The 14,631-nt window shown below is 51.5% G+C and overlaps 2 protein-coding genes across 7 annotated transcripts in view; one reads left to right on the top strand and one right to left on the bottom strand.

The window, feature by feature from the left end:
* Nucleotides 1-10,940, bottom strand: part of LOC109303028 (ecto-ADP-ribosyltransferase 5-like) — a 16,594-nt gene extending 5,654 nt beyond the window's left edge. The window contains exons 1-5 of one of the 3 annotated variants that reach the window (XM_019525053.1): nt 10,259-10,940; nt 5,885-5,966; nt 2,043-2,754; nt 1,771-1,803; nt 4-1,650 (exon numbers count right to left, since the gene is read on the bottom strand). In XM_019525053.1, the coding sequence (XP_019380598.1) occupies nt 1,517-1,650; nt 1,771-1,803; nt 2,043-2,754; nt 5,885-5,966; nt 10,259-10,263 (966 nt within the window). In that variant the 5' untranslated portion in view covers nt 10,264-10,940 and the 3' untranslated portion in view covers nt 4-1,516. Of the gene's footprint in view, nt 1-3; nt 1,651-1,770; nt 1,804-2,042; nt 2,755-5,884; nt 5,967-9,428; nt 9,823-10,258 lie in introns of those variants that run through there. The other 2 variants (XM_019525051.1, XM_019525052.1) reach the window with 2 other exon arrangements.
* The window catches only part of LOC109303031 (ecto-ADP-ribosyltransferase 5-like), a 59,421-nt gene that overhangs the window by 36,537 nt on the left and 8,253 nt on the right, over nt 1-14,631 (top strand). The window contains exons 1-2 of one of the 4 annotated variants that reach the window (XM_019525066.1): nt 5,829-5,834; nt 9,018-9,023. The exons of 1 other annotated variant lie outside the window; for it this stretch is intronic. The gene's annotated coding sequence lies outside the window, so the exon portion shown is untranslated. Of the gene's footprint in view, nt 1-5,828; nt 5,835-9,017; nt 9,024-14,378; nt 14,564-14,631 lie in introns of those variants that run through there. 2 more of the 4 variants (XM_019525065.1, XM_019525061.1) reach the window with 2 other exon arrangements.

Below are 14,631 nucleotides of genomic sequence, written 5' to 3'. Positions count from 1 at the left end.
AACCTGCAGAGTTGATGGTTCCCTAAACCTTGGACCTCAGTGTTTAAAAGATGGTTAAAAACAAAGCTAAATTTGGCTCGGCACTGGTGTGGTGTTACCTGGGTAGCCGTGACAGATTGAAAGGCAGCTCTGCCTGTTGCAGTCTGAATTACTGAAGGATTTATTTACTATCAACTGGCCAGCACGTGAGAAAAAAGGTCCCTTAGTCGTACTTATGCCACCTGAAAAGCCAGACAGGTTCTGTGGTACATGTCAAATGCAATATTGCAACCCCCCAGGCCTTGAGTCTCATGCAAGAGGTTAGCCAACATCTGCCTGATGCCACCGTATTTCCGGGAATAAGGAGGGAAGTGTCGTGGGCAAATTGAGTTGTGCTAAGGCTCTTAGCCATAGTCCAGGCTTTGCAGAAACTAAGCAATAAAACTGAACAGAGGATGGCACCAGGAGATGTGAGTGCTGCCACCGGTGTGCTAGGTAAGCAAGGCACAACAGTTTCCTTATCAGAAATGTGCTTGGCACAGTGCCGGGGGGTTGGACAATTTGGGACAAGGAAGTTAGAAAAGTAATGCACAAACAAAGGCGGGGGTGTTAGCATGCAGTGATCTGGGAGGACAGACACCGCAGCTTGCATCCCTGCTTGAGCAGGCCTGGTAACACCCAAAGGTTACCACTGCAACGTCTAAAGAGCCACTTGCCAGGCTGCGTTATGGGGAGGAAACCTGTAATAGTATTAGGGATTACTATTAAACGATTGGACGAGTTGCCATGTGAACCCTTGGCGGGCTCTGGCAAAAAGAAATCCTATTCGTCGCACAGTGACATATGAAAAGCCAGTATTTCGCTCTGGATCCAGCTCTGGTGCTGGTAAAGCTCGTTTCTGTATTGCACCAGCTGAGTCAGCAGAAGAGCAGCAAAGTCCTGGTGAGTTATTACCGTGTAGACAGGTTTACTCACCACCTCAATGTGGTTATCTTAAGCAAAGCTGGATACAAGCATTCACCTTTGCTTGGACCTTCTCAGCATGTGTTTTGAAGGCAAGAGCCTGATCCAAAGTAATATTCAGGCCTGCTGGGTCTGCACACTGTCATCTTTGACTCCAGCGGCCGATGCGGCCACGCTTCACAGCTCGGTTCCTGAGATGAAATGCGCTGACTAGTGTGCGTTGCCTGGCTGGCAGGCAGACAGCCCTCCGAAAAGCATCCATCCAAGTTTTGTGATGAACTTTCCCTTCTCCAATGGGATCTGGGTCATCTTCGTGAAGTGCTAGTTCATCACCACCCTCCGCTGCAAGGCGGCGATGGTGATTAACTGCGCCACCGGCAGCTAAGAGATCAACACTCATGATTAAGTCTCTTTGGTAGCCAACTTCAACAGGTTGCATCAAATTGAATGCCTGCCTGGCTCATGACCACCTGGAGCAGCAGCCAGCTGGTTCTGCGATCAGTGCTGGCTTGTTCACTGGTTGGGTATGAGAAGTTCCCACCGTGTAAGTGTATGGCGCAGAAATGAAATAGGTCTAGAGCTCCCTGGACATAACAGTTTTCCTCTTGGTGTCCTGAGGGGGGCTATGCGAGTCTCGTGCCAGATGTTCATCGGAGTGCTGGTGCTGATGTTGCCCAGATGTTCCAGTGCTGGGGGCCGTATGAGGACCTGGATGCACACAGACAGAAAACAGTTAACTCTACTTGTTTCATGGTGTTTGTCTGGCCAAGCCACTTCCCCCTGGAGGGAAGGGACTTTTCCTAGCAATGAAAGCACAAAGGATCCTACCAAAGCGGTGAATACATTCTGCTTTCTTCTCATCTGCAAAGGAAACAGAGGGTTTTAGTTCAATGAATGGCAGCTGTCCATCCCATGAGGACTATTCCACACACATGGACCCTACAAGATTGATGTAGATCTGGTCCATGGCCTGTGTGTCTCTACCAGCCCTGGTGACTATGTCTGTCTCTAGCAACAAAGTTCTCTGCGGTTGCTTTTTTCAAATACAACCAGACACACAACCCCCTGCAAGCATTATGCACGCTCGGCCCAGTACTCACACCCCAGGTAGGCACAGTTGAAGTGGCTGCAGGTCCAGCTGGTACTTCGGAGGATAAAGCTGTTGTTCCTGTCTCCTGCATCCACACTGAATATCTCATGGGTGGGGATGAGCACTTCCTCCTCTTCCTTATAATGCGAGAAGCGCACAATATTAACCCCGAAGCAGGTGTGGATGGTGAAGAAGGAATCGCCCCCAAATGCCTCAGCTATGTCTTTTTCCAACGAGGAAGAGGCAAAGTGTCCAAACCTGATGGGACCAGAACCACTGCTCTGAAATATAACATCACGAATGCCCCTGTACACCGGCATGCTGTACATCACCTCACACTCCTCTCTCAGGAGCTGTAAAGCTCTTGTCAGGTAGTAATGAAAGGCTTTGAAATGGAAACTGGTGTTGTAGGCCACTGGAGAGGCACCAGAGGTCCTCACAGCCTCATTAAACTCTTTGTGAAATTCATTGTCCGTGTAGGCTATGATCGCTCTCCCATGCTCTTCCTTAAAGTCGCTGGGGAGAGTAGCATACACAGTTTTCTTTCTCTTCACTTTTTTCCATTTGCTTTCTGTTTTCTCCCAGGTGGTTTTCAGTATCTTGGATATTTTCATCTCTCTCTCCATCAGGGCTGGTGCAATTTCTTCCATTTCCTCAGTGCACTCAATGTACTGGTCGTCAAAAGCGTCGGGCATCATGTCCATCACTAACTCGCTTTTCATCTAGGAGAATAAAGCCAAGACAGATTTATTTTTGAGTGTGTGGCTGTAGAGCCCAGAGGGCCCAGCCAGGCTCTGGGGCACACAGATGGCAAAATATAGCTTCTGCTCCATCAAAAGCACGCAGTTTAAATAGGAAAAGTCTGGCTCCTTGACAGGGCTTGGCCTCACTGGAGCATAGGTTGGTGCAGCCATTGAGCAATGCATATAGGAATCTTACAAAGGCCCATTAGCCAAAGTAGGCTTCAGTAACAGCTTGCATCTTGGTGACTTGAAGGCAGACTGTATAGGACCAAAGCAGAAATGATAGACAAGTGAGGAATATTAGCATCTAGGCATATCAGAAGGCCAGTGGATGGAAAGCAAAGGATAAGATGGGTAGAAGACACCAAAACAGAGCTCACAGTGTCCTGCTAAACAGGTCTCCCTATTTGCCATGAAGGTCCCAATGTTTGGTGAAAACTGGATGTGAATGAAGTTACCTAAACACATGTGGTGATCAGTGAGAAAGAGGAGCTGTTTGCTGCAAACAGAAAGTTGTTCTGACGGATACATGCAAGAGGCCCTGGGAACCCTAAATACTTTGCACTGAGCTAAGGGCCCTGCTTTATACTGGTACCACGCTCAACAGCTAAACCTGGGTAGCACCAGACCTGAATGGGGGCATGAGGTTAGTGTCTAGTTTTGTGTGTGAGCAACAAAACTCAAGGGGCCCTTGTTACTAAGAAATGGAGCTCATGGTCTCTGTATTACAACTAATGAGGTTATTAGGAGAAGCTGTAGTATAACATCACCAATGGTACCCTGAGGGCATGTCTACATGTGCACTAATGCACTTTTCCTAATGTGCATTAAATACCTCCAGTATAAGTGCCTCATATTGGAATATAAATTAAGTACCTCCAGTATGAGGTACTAAATAAATGAGCATTAGGCTGCGATAATGCACAGTAGCACAAGCACATGCTTTTTAGGTGATGCTTAATGCACAGCAACCTATTCCACTGCATTTTAGTGTATTAGCATGGTTTTTTACTTGCCGCTGTAATGCAAAGTAAAATAGGCTAATGCACATTAAAGTGCATGTGTAGACACTCCCTGAGAGGCCACCCAAGCTGAGGGAGCCTGACATATCCAGTACTACTCCACTGCTGACCACACTCAGTGGAGTCTGACACCCGTGGGACTGGGACCCTGGAGGAGCTGGGGACAGAACTCATGGCTTCCCTGGGCCAGTGGCATTGATCAGGTGCCAGACAGGATGGCTGGGTATCCACTTTCTAATGGAAGCCTAAGGCAGGTGGACTTGGTGCCGGCTGTATAATGGGAGCCTATGGGAGGTTGACCTGGTGCCCACTTTATACTGGAAGTCTATGGGAGGCTGACCTGGCTCCAGCTGTATAATGGAGGCCTAAAGCACGTAGAGGATCCCACCTTCACTTCTCCTGGGCCTGGCCCCCCTTGGTGAAATGGGCTGAGCCAGATTGATGCACCAGCAACGGATATGGGCAGGGAAGGGGGAAAGGGAGGGGAAGGGGAAGAGGAGGATGGTGGAGCAGAGGGGATGTTGAAGGTCTGGGGTGGGAATGAGCTGGGGAAAGGGGCTGGGTACAGGGAGAGGTGGAAGGAGACAAAAAAAGATGTTGCACGGGTGGAGAGGAGGGCTTGGGGGAATGGACAACAATTGGTGATAGACAGACAGACATGTGGATTAAGGAGGTCACATGTAATACTGGGGTCTGGGGGAGGAATGAAATGGGGGCAGAATTGAGGCTGTGGGCTTGGCAGGGCCAAGAGAAGGGGCCGTGGCTATGCTGAATCCCTGCTGAGAGGCAGGGCTTGCGGGGGTTGGGGAAGATGATCGGCAAGCGGAGAATGGCTGGAGTGGCCCGGGGTGACTGAGGCAGGCCCTGGTGTTGGGAGTGGTAGGCACGAGGGCAGGTCGCTGCCTATGACAGTGCATGCCTCTCTGACCCAGTTAGTCTTTAAGGTGCCATCCTGCCCTGCCGGCTGCCTGATTTCAGACTGATGCTCCCACGCTTGCCTCTGTCTTTCCCACTGGGCAGTTGGTCCCATAAAAGAGGTCACCTCCCAGTGTCCTTGCTAAGCAGCTCTGCGACTTCAGGAAGGGAAATATCGGGTGAAAGAGGAAGCAAGTCCAATGCAGACGTGAACAAAAGGAAACCGATGTCGTTAGATTCAGCATGGAGACTGTAGAGACACATGACTGCACGTACAACACGGGACGGGGAAGCAGAAGGGCGGGCAGCACAGAGGACTGCTGTGGCTCCAGCAGGGTTGTTCCCAGCTAGACGGTGTCCTGTGCTCAACAGAGCTCGGCCGCAGCCGAAGCGAAGGGGACGGCGTGTGTGCTGCGTCGGGGAAGGTCGCACGTCAGCAGGGTAAGAGGGAACCGACGACAAGAGGGAAACAAGGAGCAGTTTCGTTGTGCCGTGTTGTTTGCTGCTACTTTTGCAAGTGAACAGGAGCGGTGGAGATTCAGCACCGTGCACTTCCCCGCCTTGGTGTCAGGTGGGGGTTGAATGGGAGACTCTCCCCCCCTGCTCCTGGGATCCAGTCACCCTCTCGCCCCACCGGGTCAGCCTCGTGCTCCCCATGTAGAGTTGGCTGGAAGGGACACGACATATATGCTGAAATGGTGAGGCCTGTCCCGCAGGGCTTGGCCTGGAGACCTCTTCCTCCTTGCAAGACCCAGCTGCGCGCTGGCATCATCTGCAGAGGACATGGAGCTGGGGGTCCCGCGGCTGAGGAGGACGGGGTTGTTGTGTGGCAGGAGTCTGATATCAATTATGCATTTGGGGTGGATCCTGGGGACTTTGGCTATAAGCCAGGGTCTTAGAGAAGGGATTCAGGTGTTTGATGTCCCCGTGATGGGGCTGAAAGGACATTCAACCTGAGTGTGAGAGCTGTAGAGATCCTGCTGCCTGCCCTGCAGAGGCCAGGAAGGGACTCCCCCCCCCCCGTGATTGCTGTATATGACTTCTGGGCTCCTATTTGTATTCGTTTCCTCCTTCCCGTGAAGTCCTGGGCACTGCTCACAACTGCTCCAGAGCCAGAAGTCAGTCTCACAGGGCTCAAACTGCAGGAAAGAGCTACTTGGAGAAAATTTTACCTGTGGGCTTTCCAGGAGGGTTTGAAGATACCATATCACAACAGGCAGGAGCATCAAAACCGCTGCCACTGTCATTGTGGAGCTGTAGAAAAACCCAACGGTAATGTGAGTGGAGGTTTTGGGGAAGGACAAAAACCTGTGCCCTTCCGATGGTTTCACTGTCTGGCGGGAAATTGGTACCTTGTTATTTAGCTCTCATGGGCTGTGGCCATGCCTTCCCGCATGTCAAAACTGTGGTAGAGTTTCAAATTTAGATTTAAAAATAGGAACCAAATCTAACCAAGTATGAAAAATAGGAACCAAAAAAGGCTTGCCGCCCTCCCACCCCATTTCTGCCTGGCTCTGCTCACAGCGAACGCTGCTGTTTGCCTACAGACACACGTCAGGAAATCATTCTGAATGCTACGTGCCGATAAAACCACGACCTTTTCCTGTTCGATTTGCAAACAGACGATAGAAAGAGGAGATCCGCTGCATGTGGGATATGTAGGTGCAGTACTGTTTCCTTTGCTATCTTTGCTTGTGTTTGAAATGAAAATTCTCCCTTGGGAGTAAAGGGGCATCATACACCAGCAGAAGGAAGCAGTGAATTGCAGGGGCATCGCAAGGGCAGATCTAGGATTTTTTTGCAAATGATGTGGTCACATCTAACACAACACAAGTTTTTCTCCAGGAAAAAAAAAGAAACTGGGAAGTTTAGCCATGGGCCTATGGCTAGATGACTCTGTTTAAAATGCAAACAAATACAAATAACTTTTCTTGGAAAGGAAATTGCTTTGCTGTAACATGAGTTATATATTAAAAAAAACCACAACAGGCTAGGCAAACACTACTCAAAAGATGCTGTTTTTCTAGTCCCGTTGTCTTTAGCAGTAAAGGCACGTCTCTTTCAGGTTCACAAAACAAAATGTAGCCTCCTAAGTGTCTTCATTTCTCCAGGCCTCATTTCCCCGTTGGTAAAAAGGGGACAGGCCGCGTCTGTCCACTTCCCTTCTCGCCAGCCTGCTTGTATTAATCAGTGAGCACTGCAAGCTCGGCACGTTCATCTCACTCACTGTTTGCACAACTCCCAGCACAATTCAACCCCCCATCTATAGCAAAGTGCCCTTCCTCAAATCTTGTCCAATGTCTCTTCTGACTGTACAGCGGGTCCAATAAAAGATATCATCAAAAAAGCCCCTTTTTCTTGCACATGTCCTGGACCAGCACAGCTACTGTAACACTCTGATGCTACCAAAGACGTGGGAACTTAGGTGTGGATCTCACTGAAGATGCACAAGAGCCCAGTGCCAGGCATCCTAGGATATTTTTCACCTAAAATGGTGATTCTCAGCCAGTTTTGCAGCAGCTGATTTAGGTCACGGCTCTACATTGTGCCTCAGTCCCACTTAGGGATTTACAGGGCTGATCTGCTTCTAACCCTGCTCTGAACATAATGCCTTGTCACCTGCTACTTAATGGATAGCCTTGTCACCTGATACTTAATGGATAGCAAAGAAATCAGCATCGGGTTGCCCAAGATTTGCAACAGAAGGAAATAATAGCAGTGTGCCAGCGAGCTTCGGACATGTGGGAAGATTCAGCATGCAAAAGCCATTGCAGAGGGAACCAACTTCCTTGCTGAGCAATGGATGGAGACACAAAACTTTCCAGGAGGAAAACTCCCCGCAGCCCTCAGTTGACGTCATGCTGCTGTTGGCCACATCTGTTTAGCAGGACAGCATTTTTTAAGACTTACTGGAAATACTTAACTCAAAAAGGGCGTCTGTTGAAACAGCCCTGGCACTTGATTTGCTTTGTGATACTGGTTAACTCTTTGTCGATGGGCTTCGTGTTTCCTGCAGGCCATTTGGTCTCATTCAGGAAACAAAGAACAAGGGGAATAAACACTTGGAGCCAGATGCCAATACCCTGGGATCCTGCTACCCTGCTTAATTAAATTATGTTAACAGAGCACACAGTGAAAGGAGTGAGGAACTGTGCAGAGAGGAGAGGACAATGCATCACGCTGATAGGAGAGGTTATCAGGCAGGAGGGAGGTAATTCCTCAAGGACAGGTCTCGGGACCAATCTTGCTCAACACTTTATCAATAACCTTGGCACGAAAAGTGGGGAGTAGGCTGGTGGAGCGTGCTGCAAGACACAAAGGAGGTTGAGAGAAGGTCCTGGGAAAAGTGGATGCCCTTGAAGACAGGAAACCGTCTTTGTACTCCTTAAAAACAAACAGGCCAGCACTTGCGACTTGCAACCAGAATTTCTGTTATAAGACGGAGGGGATTAATGGGCAGCAAGAGAGAAGCCCGACCTGGGGTTTCTGGTTGATCTGGGCCTCCAGCAGCCACAAAAACCCCACAAATGCATGCACCTAGGGTTCGAATTACGCAGGAGCTCAAAGGGGCTGAGCCTCCTGTAAAAGATGACCCCCCGCATTGTAGGATTAAAAGATCATAACCTGGGGGGGTGTCCAATTTTATTTGGGCATTGCTCAACTTTTTTGGCAGCCCCCCGAGAAAAAAATGTCATTCGAACCCAGCATGCACCAGATGATGCATGTCCAGCAGAGACAGGTACAGATGAATGTTGTTGTACGATGACCCGGGGAGAGCTTGTCTGGGCAAGGAAGATGAACTCGCAGCGCAGCAGGTGCAGAGAGGGGCTGGGTGGGAAGGAACAGCCTGTCCATGGAGAGGAGGCCGAGAGTTGGGTTTGCATAGCTGGACAGAGCAAAGGGAAGGAAACGCCTGGATGGCTGAGGAGCCACGTAAGCTCAAGAGCAAGGTTGGCCCAAGACCACCCGGGGATGAAGAGGCCATGAATACACCAAGTTGGGAAGCAGAGGAAGCCGGTTTCCAAGAAGACATGCTGGGAACAGGCTGCCAAGCCGGGGAAAGAAACCAAACTGTCTTTGGGATGGAGCTCGGGGAACTATTGCATGCTGCGGTGTCTGAGAGAGCCGGGGCCTGGGCACTCCTCTCTGGCGATGGTCGCTCTGTTTTGGGGAGGATTGGGGCCATGGCTCTGCAGCCCCTCAGCCTCTGCCGTGGGTCTGGCCAGGCTCTCATCTATTGCCTTGTTGTGTAGCTTTTAAATCCAGGGCTTTAATACTGAGACAGCTCTCTCCCCACACCCTGAGCTGCAGGCAGGGTGTGCAACCGTTCATGCAAATCCCTGGCTGCAGGAAGCCTGGTTTGAATAAACAGACAAGAGTCTTTGGGTAAAAATGTGATATCTTTTACTAGACCAACTAAACAGTTGGGAAAATAGTTCTTTGCAAGCTTTTGGGTACCAACACCCTACTTCAGGCATAGGGAGAGCCCCAAAGCAAGTCCCTACTTAACTTGGCCCTGCCATTGCCCACAGCCACAGCCCTCCAGTTCCCGCTCCTGCCACCTTTCATAAGGGACCTTGAGGCCATGATCCTTTCCTCAGTGATGGGCTTAGGCTATATGCCTGCATGCCGGCCGGCTACCTGGGGAAGCCACTGAACACAGCACCAGGGACCAGGAGCCAGGCCAGTGGCAAAGCTCTTAATAGGAAAACTCACCAGTTTCCAGCCATGGGACCTTGTGAGCAGTCGGTTGCAATGTAGCTGCAACTCAGGGCAGGGTTTCTCTCCTGTGCATTCTCTTGCTGAGGCGCAAATGCAACAGAAATGCCGACAGGGTGGGGGAAACCTTTACGGGAGCTGCAAGGCCTGACTTCCCAGTGCCCGAGTCCCCCCAGCCGGCTGCTGAACACAACAAAGGCAGCAAGGGCTTTGTACAAGAGCTTATCGCAGGAAGCAGCCAGAGTTTGCATAAGGGACTTCTTTGCTCACTTTCGTTTTCAGGATGACTGGGGCTGTTGAACAAAAAGGGCACGATCCAAACTCCACCGCCGTCCAGGGGAGGCCTCTCTGGTTTCAGCTGACCTTGGCATCAGCCCCGTTCAATGTTACGCTGATGGCAGGCAGGGGCCACCCCCACAAAACCACCCCATTTCTAACCTTTGCTTCCAGCTCCAGAATTTTATATCTCCCTTTCCCCAAATCCTTTGCAATGACACAGCCAAGTCAGAACCATCCGACTGTACTAACCCCAGGCTGGGTGCCGACTTCAAATCCCAGTTAAACACCATCTCACTACAACTTGTGATCATGCAGCTTTCTGCTTTTAATGCTCAGCAGCTGCACTGAGCTCTGAGCTAATGACCTGGACCAAACGCCTGGCGCCCCAGAATGGGGGTGTTGAAACAAATGAGTTTTTTCAATTGCTTCAGCACATGGCTTTTTTTTCTGGAGAAGTGTTTGCCACGATCTAGTCTGTCTTGCCAGTCTATTCTGTCTTCCCTGTGTTTGGCGTGCGAGCAAACCCAGCCCCTCTGGTTAATACTTACGGCATTTGGTGGCTAGGATGCTGTCAGCTGCTCTCTCCCCACTTCGCTTTGACTCCTGTTTCGCACCAGGCCTGCAAGCGCGGGTGCAGGGGATGCTCCCCGGGAAGCGCTGAAGGTATACGGGACCTCAGCGTGTTCCAGTCTAAAGGCAGCCAGGGATGGGTTTGACCTTCTTCCTCTTCGACTTGGCTTCTCTCGTGCTCTCTTTTTCTTTCTGTATCACTCCATCTCCTCTGTGCTTCCGGCTCCGTGGCTGCACTGTATCAGGTGTGGCCTTTCCTGTACATTGTGCTCTTTCTGCTGTCATTTTGCTTGCAAACCCCAAGCCTCCCGAGCAGAGCACCCTCTGATCTTCCCTCTCAGGGGAGCTGCTGGGGCTTTGCATGCCCCACCGAGCCATAAGGCATGTTTTGCTGCCCCCCGAGAGCAGCCTTTAGGCTACTGTACCAGGTCCCCACAATGAGTTATCTCAAAGCTGCAGCACGCCTCCCCCCAAGCTGCACCAAAGGCGCCAAAGCCAAAGGCTGGCCTCACAGGGTACCCGTGGCAGGGAACGCAGTGAAGCAGGCGATTCACGGGAAGGTCAGAGCCAGGCAATAGCTAAACAAGCCCAGCAAAGTTGCTGAGAGGAGAAAAAAAGGAAAAGCCCCATGCAGTTGTACAGGAAGCTCAGGGTGTGACTTTGAAGGGGTAAAGGGAAACTGTAGTCACGAACACCCAGCGACAGGAACACCCTCACGGTACAACCGTGAAGCTAGGAAAGCTGCAGCCGCAGGGAAAGAGGATATTTGCAGCAGGTCCAAGGCGGGCATCAACAGCACGGCACAAAGCATGGAGCCACGGTGGGGAGGAGACCCCCGAATGGGGCTGTTGGCTCATTTCCACTCACTGGAGACACCCCAAGCACTGTCCTCTGCTCTGCATCTCTCTCTCGAAGGAGGTGGTGAGAAGCAAAGGGGGCTGGCTTGTTTGTCCTGCCTCCCGGTCCATGGTTTTCTCCTTCCTGCAATGACCTCTTTCCTGCTGCAACAGGCAGGAAGCCTGCTAAGCTCAAGCACAAGCCATTTGCATCAGGTTACACGATCTATTAATGTGGGGACCATCCGTCAGGGCAGCAGGGCACTGGAGACGCTGCTGGAAAGGCACGGGTCAAAAAACCAACACGCAACAAAGAGCTCCTTGCATCGCTTTCTAATTCCCCCTCGACTCCTAGGTACCGCGGGGAAGGCGCACAGAGGAGGAGCCTGGCCGGGATGCTCCCAACCCAGATGCTGAGGTGGGAGCCAGGTACAGCCAGCACACAGGGACCACAGCCCCACCATCCCGGAGAGCCTGGCTCCCAGCTCCAGGCTGGAAGGAGGCCCCGATCCCTGTTGAGGGATTGCAGCGAGGCCTCCTTCAGAGTGGGCAGGTGAGGCAGTTCAGCCAGGCAAGAGACAGACCTCCTCCCACCATGCCGTGTTGCCCAGCTGAGGTCAGGGACTGAGCCTGGGTCACCCCCTCCCATAGGAAGGCAGGGCTGGAAGGAGCCTGCTGTCCCCTGCATTTGCCGTGACCCGTCTTGATCCCCTTGAACCCCCCAGCCATGGAGCACCCTATAGCCCTTGGATGCACTCGGGGTAAGGAGCAGGGGTGACACGAGTTGCCTGCCAGTGCAGGGCTGGGAATTTGGGGGGTTAAACTCTGCTGCAATGATTGCAGGAATAGGAGCACACCCAGTGCTTGCAGGAAAGCTGCCCGGGGACAGGGTGCTAAGGACTCAGCACATCCCCATCAAAGAAAGGGAGAAGGGAGAGACACAGGTATCAAGTAAGCATGCATAGGTGGGAAAATATTCTTCCTGGAAAAAGAAACCCCCCAGGCCTGGGCTTGGCAGGAGTCTCCTTGCAAGCTCATCAGAGAGATAACAGAGACGTGCATCTGCACATCAGAGGTGCTGATTAAGCAACACCCCTCATGAGCTCCTCTGGCTTTGCCATCGGGGCCATCATGGCCCGTGCAGGCAGCCTGAGCCAGCTCCAGTGCCTCTTGCAAAGTAGCTGAGGCCCCGGAGCTGGCCCAGGACCAGGGGCATGTGCTCCATGGCTGGAGCCCTGCCGTCGCTGGGGTCAGGACCTGTGCTGGCTGCTGCGGATCCATCAGGCCTTGGGTCCGACCGTAGGTCCGTGCAGCCCAGAGTCCTGCCTCACACGGCAGCAGGGAACAGAGGCGGGATGGGAGAGTGATTTGGATCTGACCGGGGCTTTTACCCCTGCTCCTTGCTGCCTTGCAGTCCTTGCATGGGGGCGCATGCAGGTGTTTGCACCACTGATCAGCAGAGAGCACTTGGGGATCGCTAAAGCACAAATTAGCCCTTCAATGGAACGTGAAATACAAACAGAGGTCACTCAGTGTCCTAAAATCAAAGGTTAACTTTATTAGTACAAGTATTATCTCAGCAGTTTCTATATTCATGAGAGAGAAAACCAGTTAGTACAATGATCTCACCCAATCCCCGATGTTACTTTGCTTCACAGAAAAGACGGCCACTCAGTTCCTGAAGCAAACGGTGCGTCGTTGACGCAGACAGGTGTTGAAAGCCGGGTTCGTGGTGTAAATGATGAGGATGACGAGGACACATTTAAATTTCTTGCTTCCCCCTTTTATGCTTTGCTTTAACTTGCCTCCTTTGATGACTCCTTGCTTTTGGATTGGTCTCTCTGCAGTCAGCATTTTGTTCATATTTTATCCTGTCAACATATTCCTTTGTTCAACATCCCCATTATGAGCACACCTCTTAGTTGCGCCTTGCTTTAAGCATTGTCCATTGGTCTCCTTTATCACTTTCATTAACATAGCCAATCGTTTCAGCCCTCTGATTCAGTTGGTTGGTGCCAAGTTCAGTTAATCTGAGCTAGGAACAAAACTATTACTATGTTGTGTTAGAAAAACTTCTCACAGTGATAGACAAAAGAAAGAAACTCAAGGCCGTGAGCTGCTTGCAAGAAACAAGGCCAGCTGATATTGCAAACGCCAGCAAAACAAAAAGTTCAGATAACAGCGAGGCCATACAGAACTTTAGGCTGAATGTAAAAGAAAACTTTAAACAATACTATAATTCACCACTCTGTAAACAGGTGCAGCTTTAAAGCATAAAATATGACATGCTACCCTAACACAGGTGCACTTGCACCCCCTGAGATCGGTCTTGCACCCTCTGGAAACGCCAGCCATGAAACTGGAAGTGCACGTCCGGTTTCACTGCTGGCTTGGTGATCAGCTGCTGGGGGACCCCCCCGTTGGTGACCTGGTGCCCCCCCAGACTCAGGAGGCACCAGTTGCCCATGCATGCAGTCTCCAGCATTGAAGGTCCAAGATATTGTGGAGCAGAGGCCGTGCCCTTCCCTCCCATGTGCAATAGCTGCGGAGGCGCCTTTCCTCCAGGTATGGGAAACAGCCCTTGGGGCAAACCGATCAGCTTCCACCGCATCCGGTGGCAATAAGCTTCCCCTTGAGCACATGCCGGGTGATACACAACTTCCTGCTGTTCGTTTTGAACTGACGGCCCGCTCATTTCATGTCTGGTGAGACAGAGTTGGTTGTAAATCCCTCATGACTTTTTCTTCACCGCTTTGTGAACCTCACTCATGTCCCCCCCAAGCATCTCCAGGCTTGGGGTCGCAGTTCTCTTGTCACATGGACGCCCCTAACTCCCTGTGTGCAGCTCTGGCACGCCGTCTGTGTGGGGTGGAAAGTTATGAGTTATGAGCCGAGGGGCTGCTGTGCTGTGTCCTCCCCACCCCTGCTAACTGGCTTCACAGCCCCTTCCCGACATGCACCAGCTCCTCATCATCTCAGCTAAGGCTTTGTCGACCCTTCAAAACCTCTGAGGATGGAGAGTCCACCATGTCTCTGGAGAGCTTGTTTCAGTGCTTTATAACCCTCCTCGTGAAAAAAACTCTTCCGGATATCTCACCCCAGCTTCCCTTGATGCAATTTGAGGGAAAGTTTAGGATCTGCTCTTCTTCCGCAGCCCTGATTCACAGGTGTGCCACAGGGGAGGTCGCAGACAGGCTGGGGAGAAAGTAGGAACAAGACTAAGCAGGGCCGTTGGCTGCTGATGAAATCATGCTGGCCTCCACCCACTGTGCAAACCGGGTGCAGAAAGGTGCCGCCGTTCAGTTCCTTCCCTGAGGTCTGATCACAGGTGGTTGGCGGGCTGCGATACGGCTCTAAGGGCAGGGGCGACCTTCGTACGAGCGTGACACAACCCCGGAGCCTCCTAACAACTGCTGCAAGAGAAGATCAGTGCAAAACAAACCAAAGGTGGGTTCCTCTCTCCTGCTGCTCCGGTGGAGCAGAGGGTGCACACGGTGCTCACTGGGAAGATTTGT

Source organism: Gavialis gangeticus, unplaced genomic scaffold (assembly GCF_001723915.1).
Source record: "Gavialis gangeticus isolate Ggan-Ray unplaced genomic scaffold, GavGan_comp1, whole genome shotgun sequence".
Taxonomy (NCBI): domain Eukaryota; kingdom Metazoa; phylum Chordata; order Crocodylia; family Gavialidae; genus Gavialis; species Gavialis gangeticus.
Note: the sequence above shows the minus strand (reverse complement) of the source record. Positions and strands in the feature narration are given on the sequence as shown.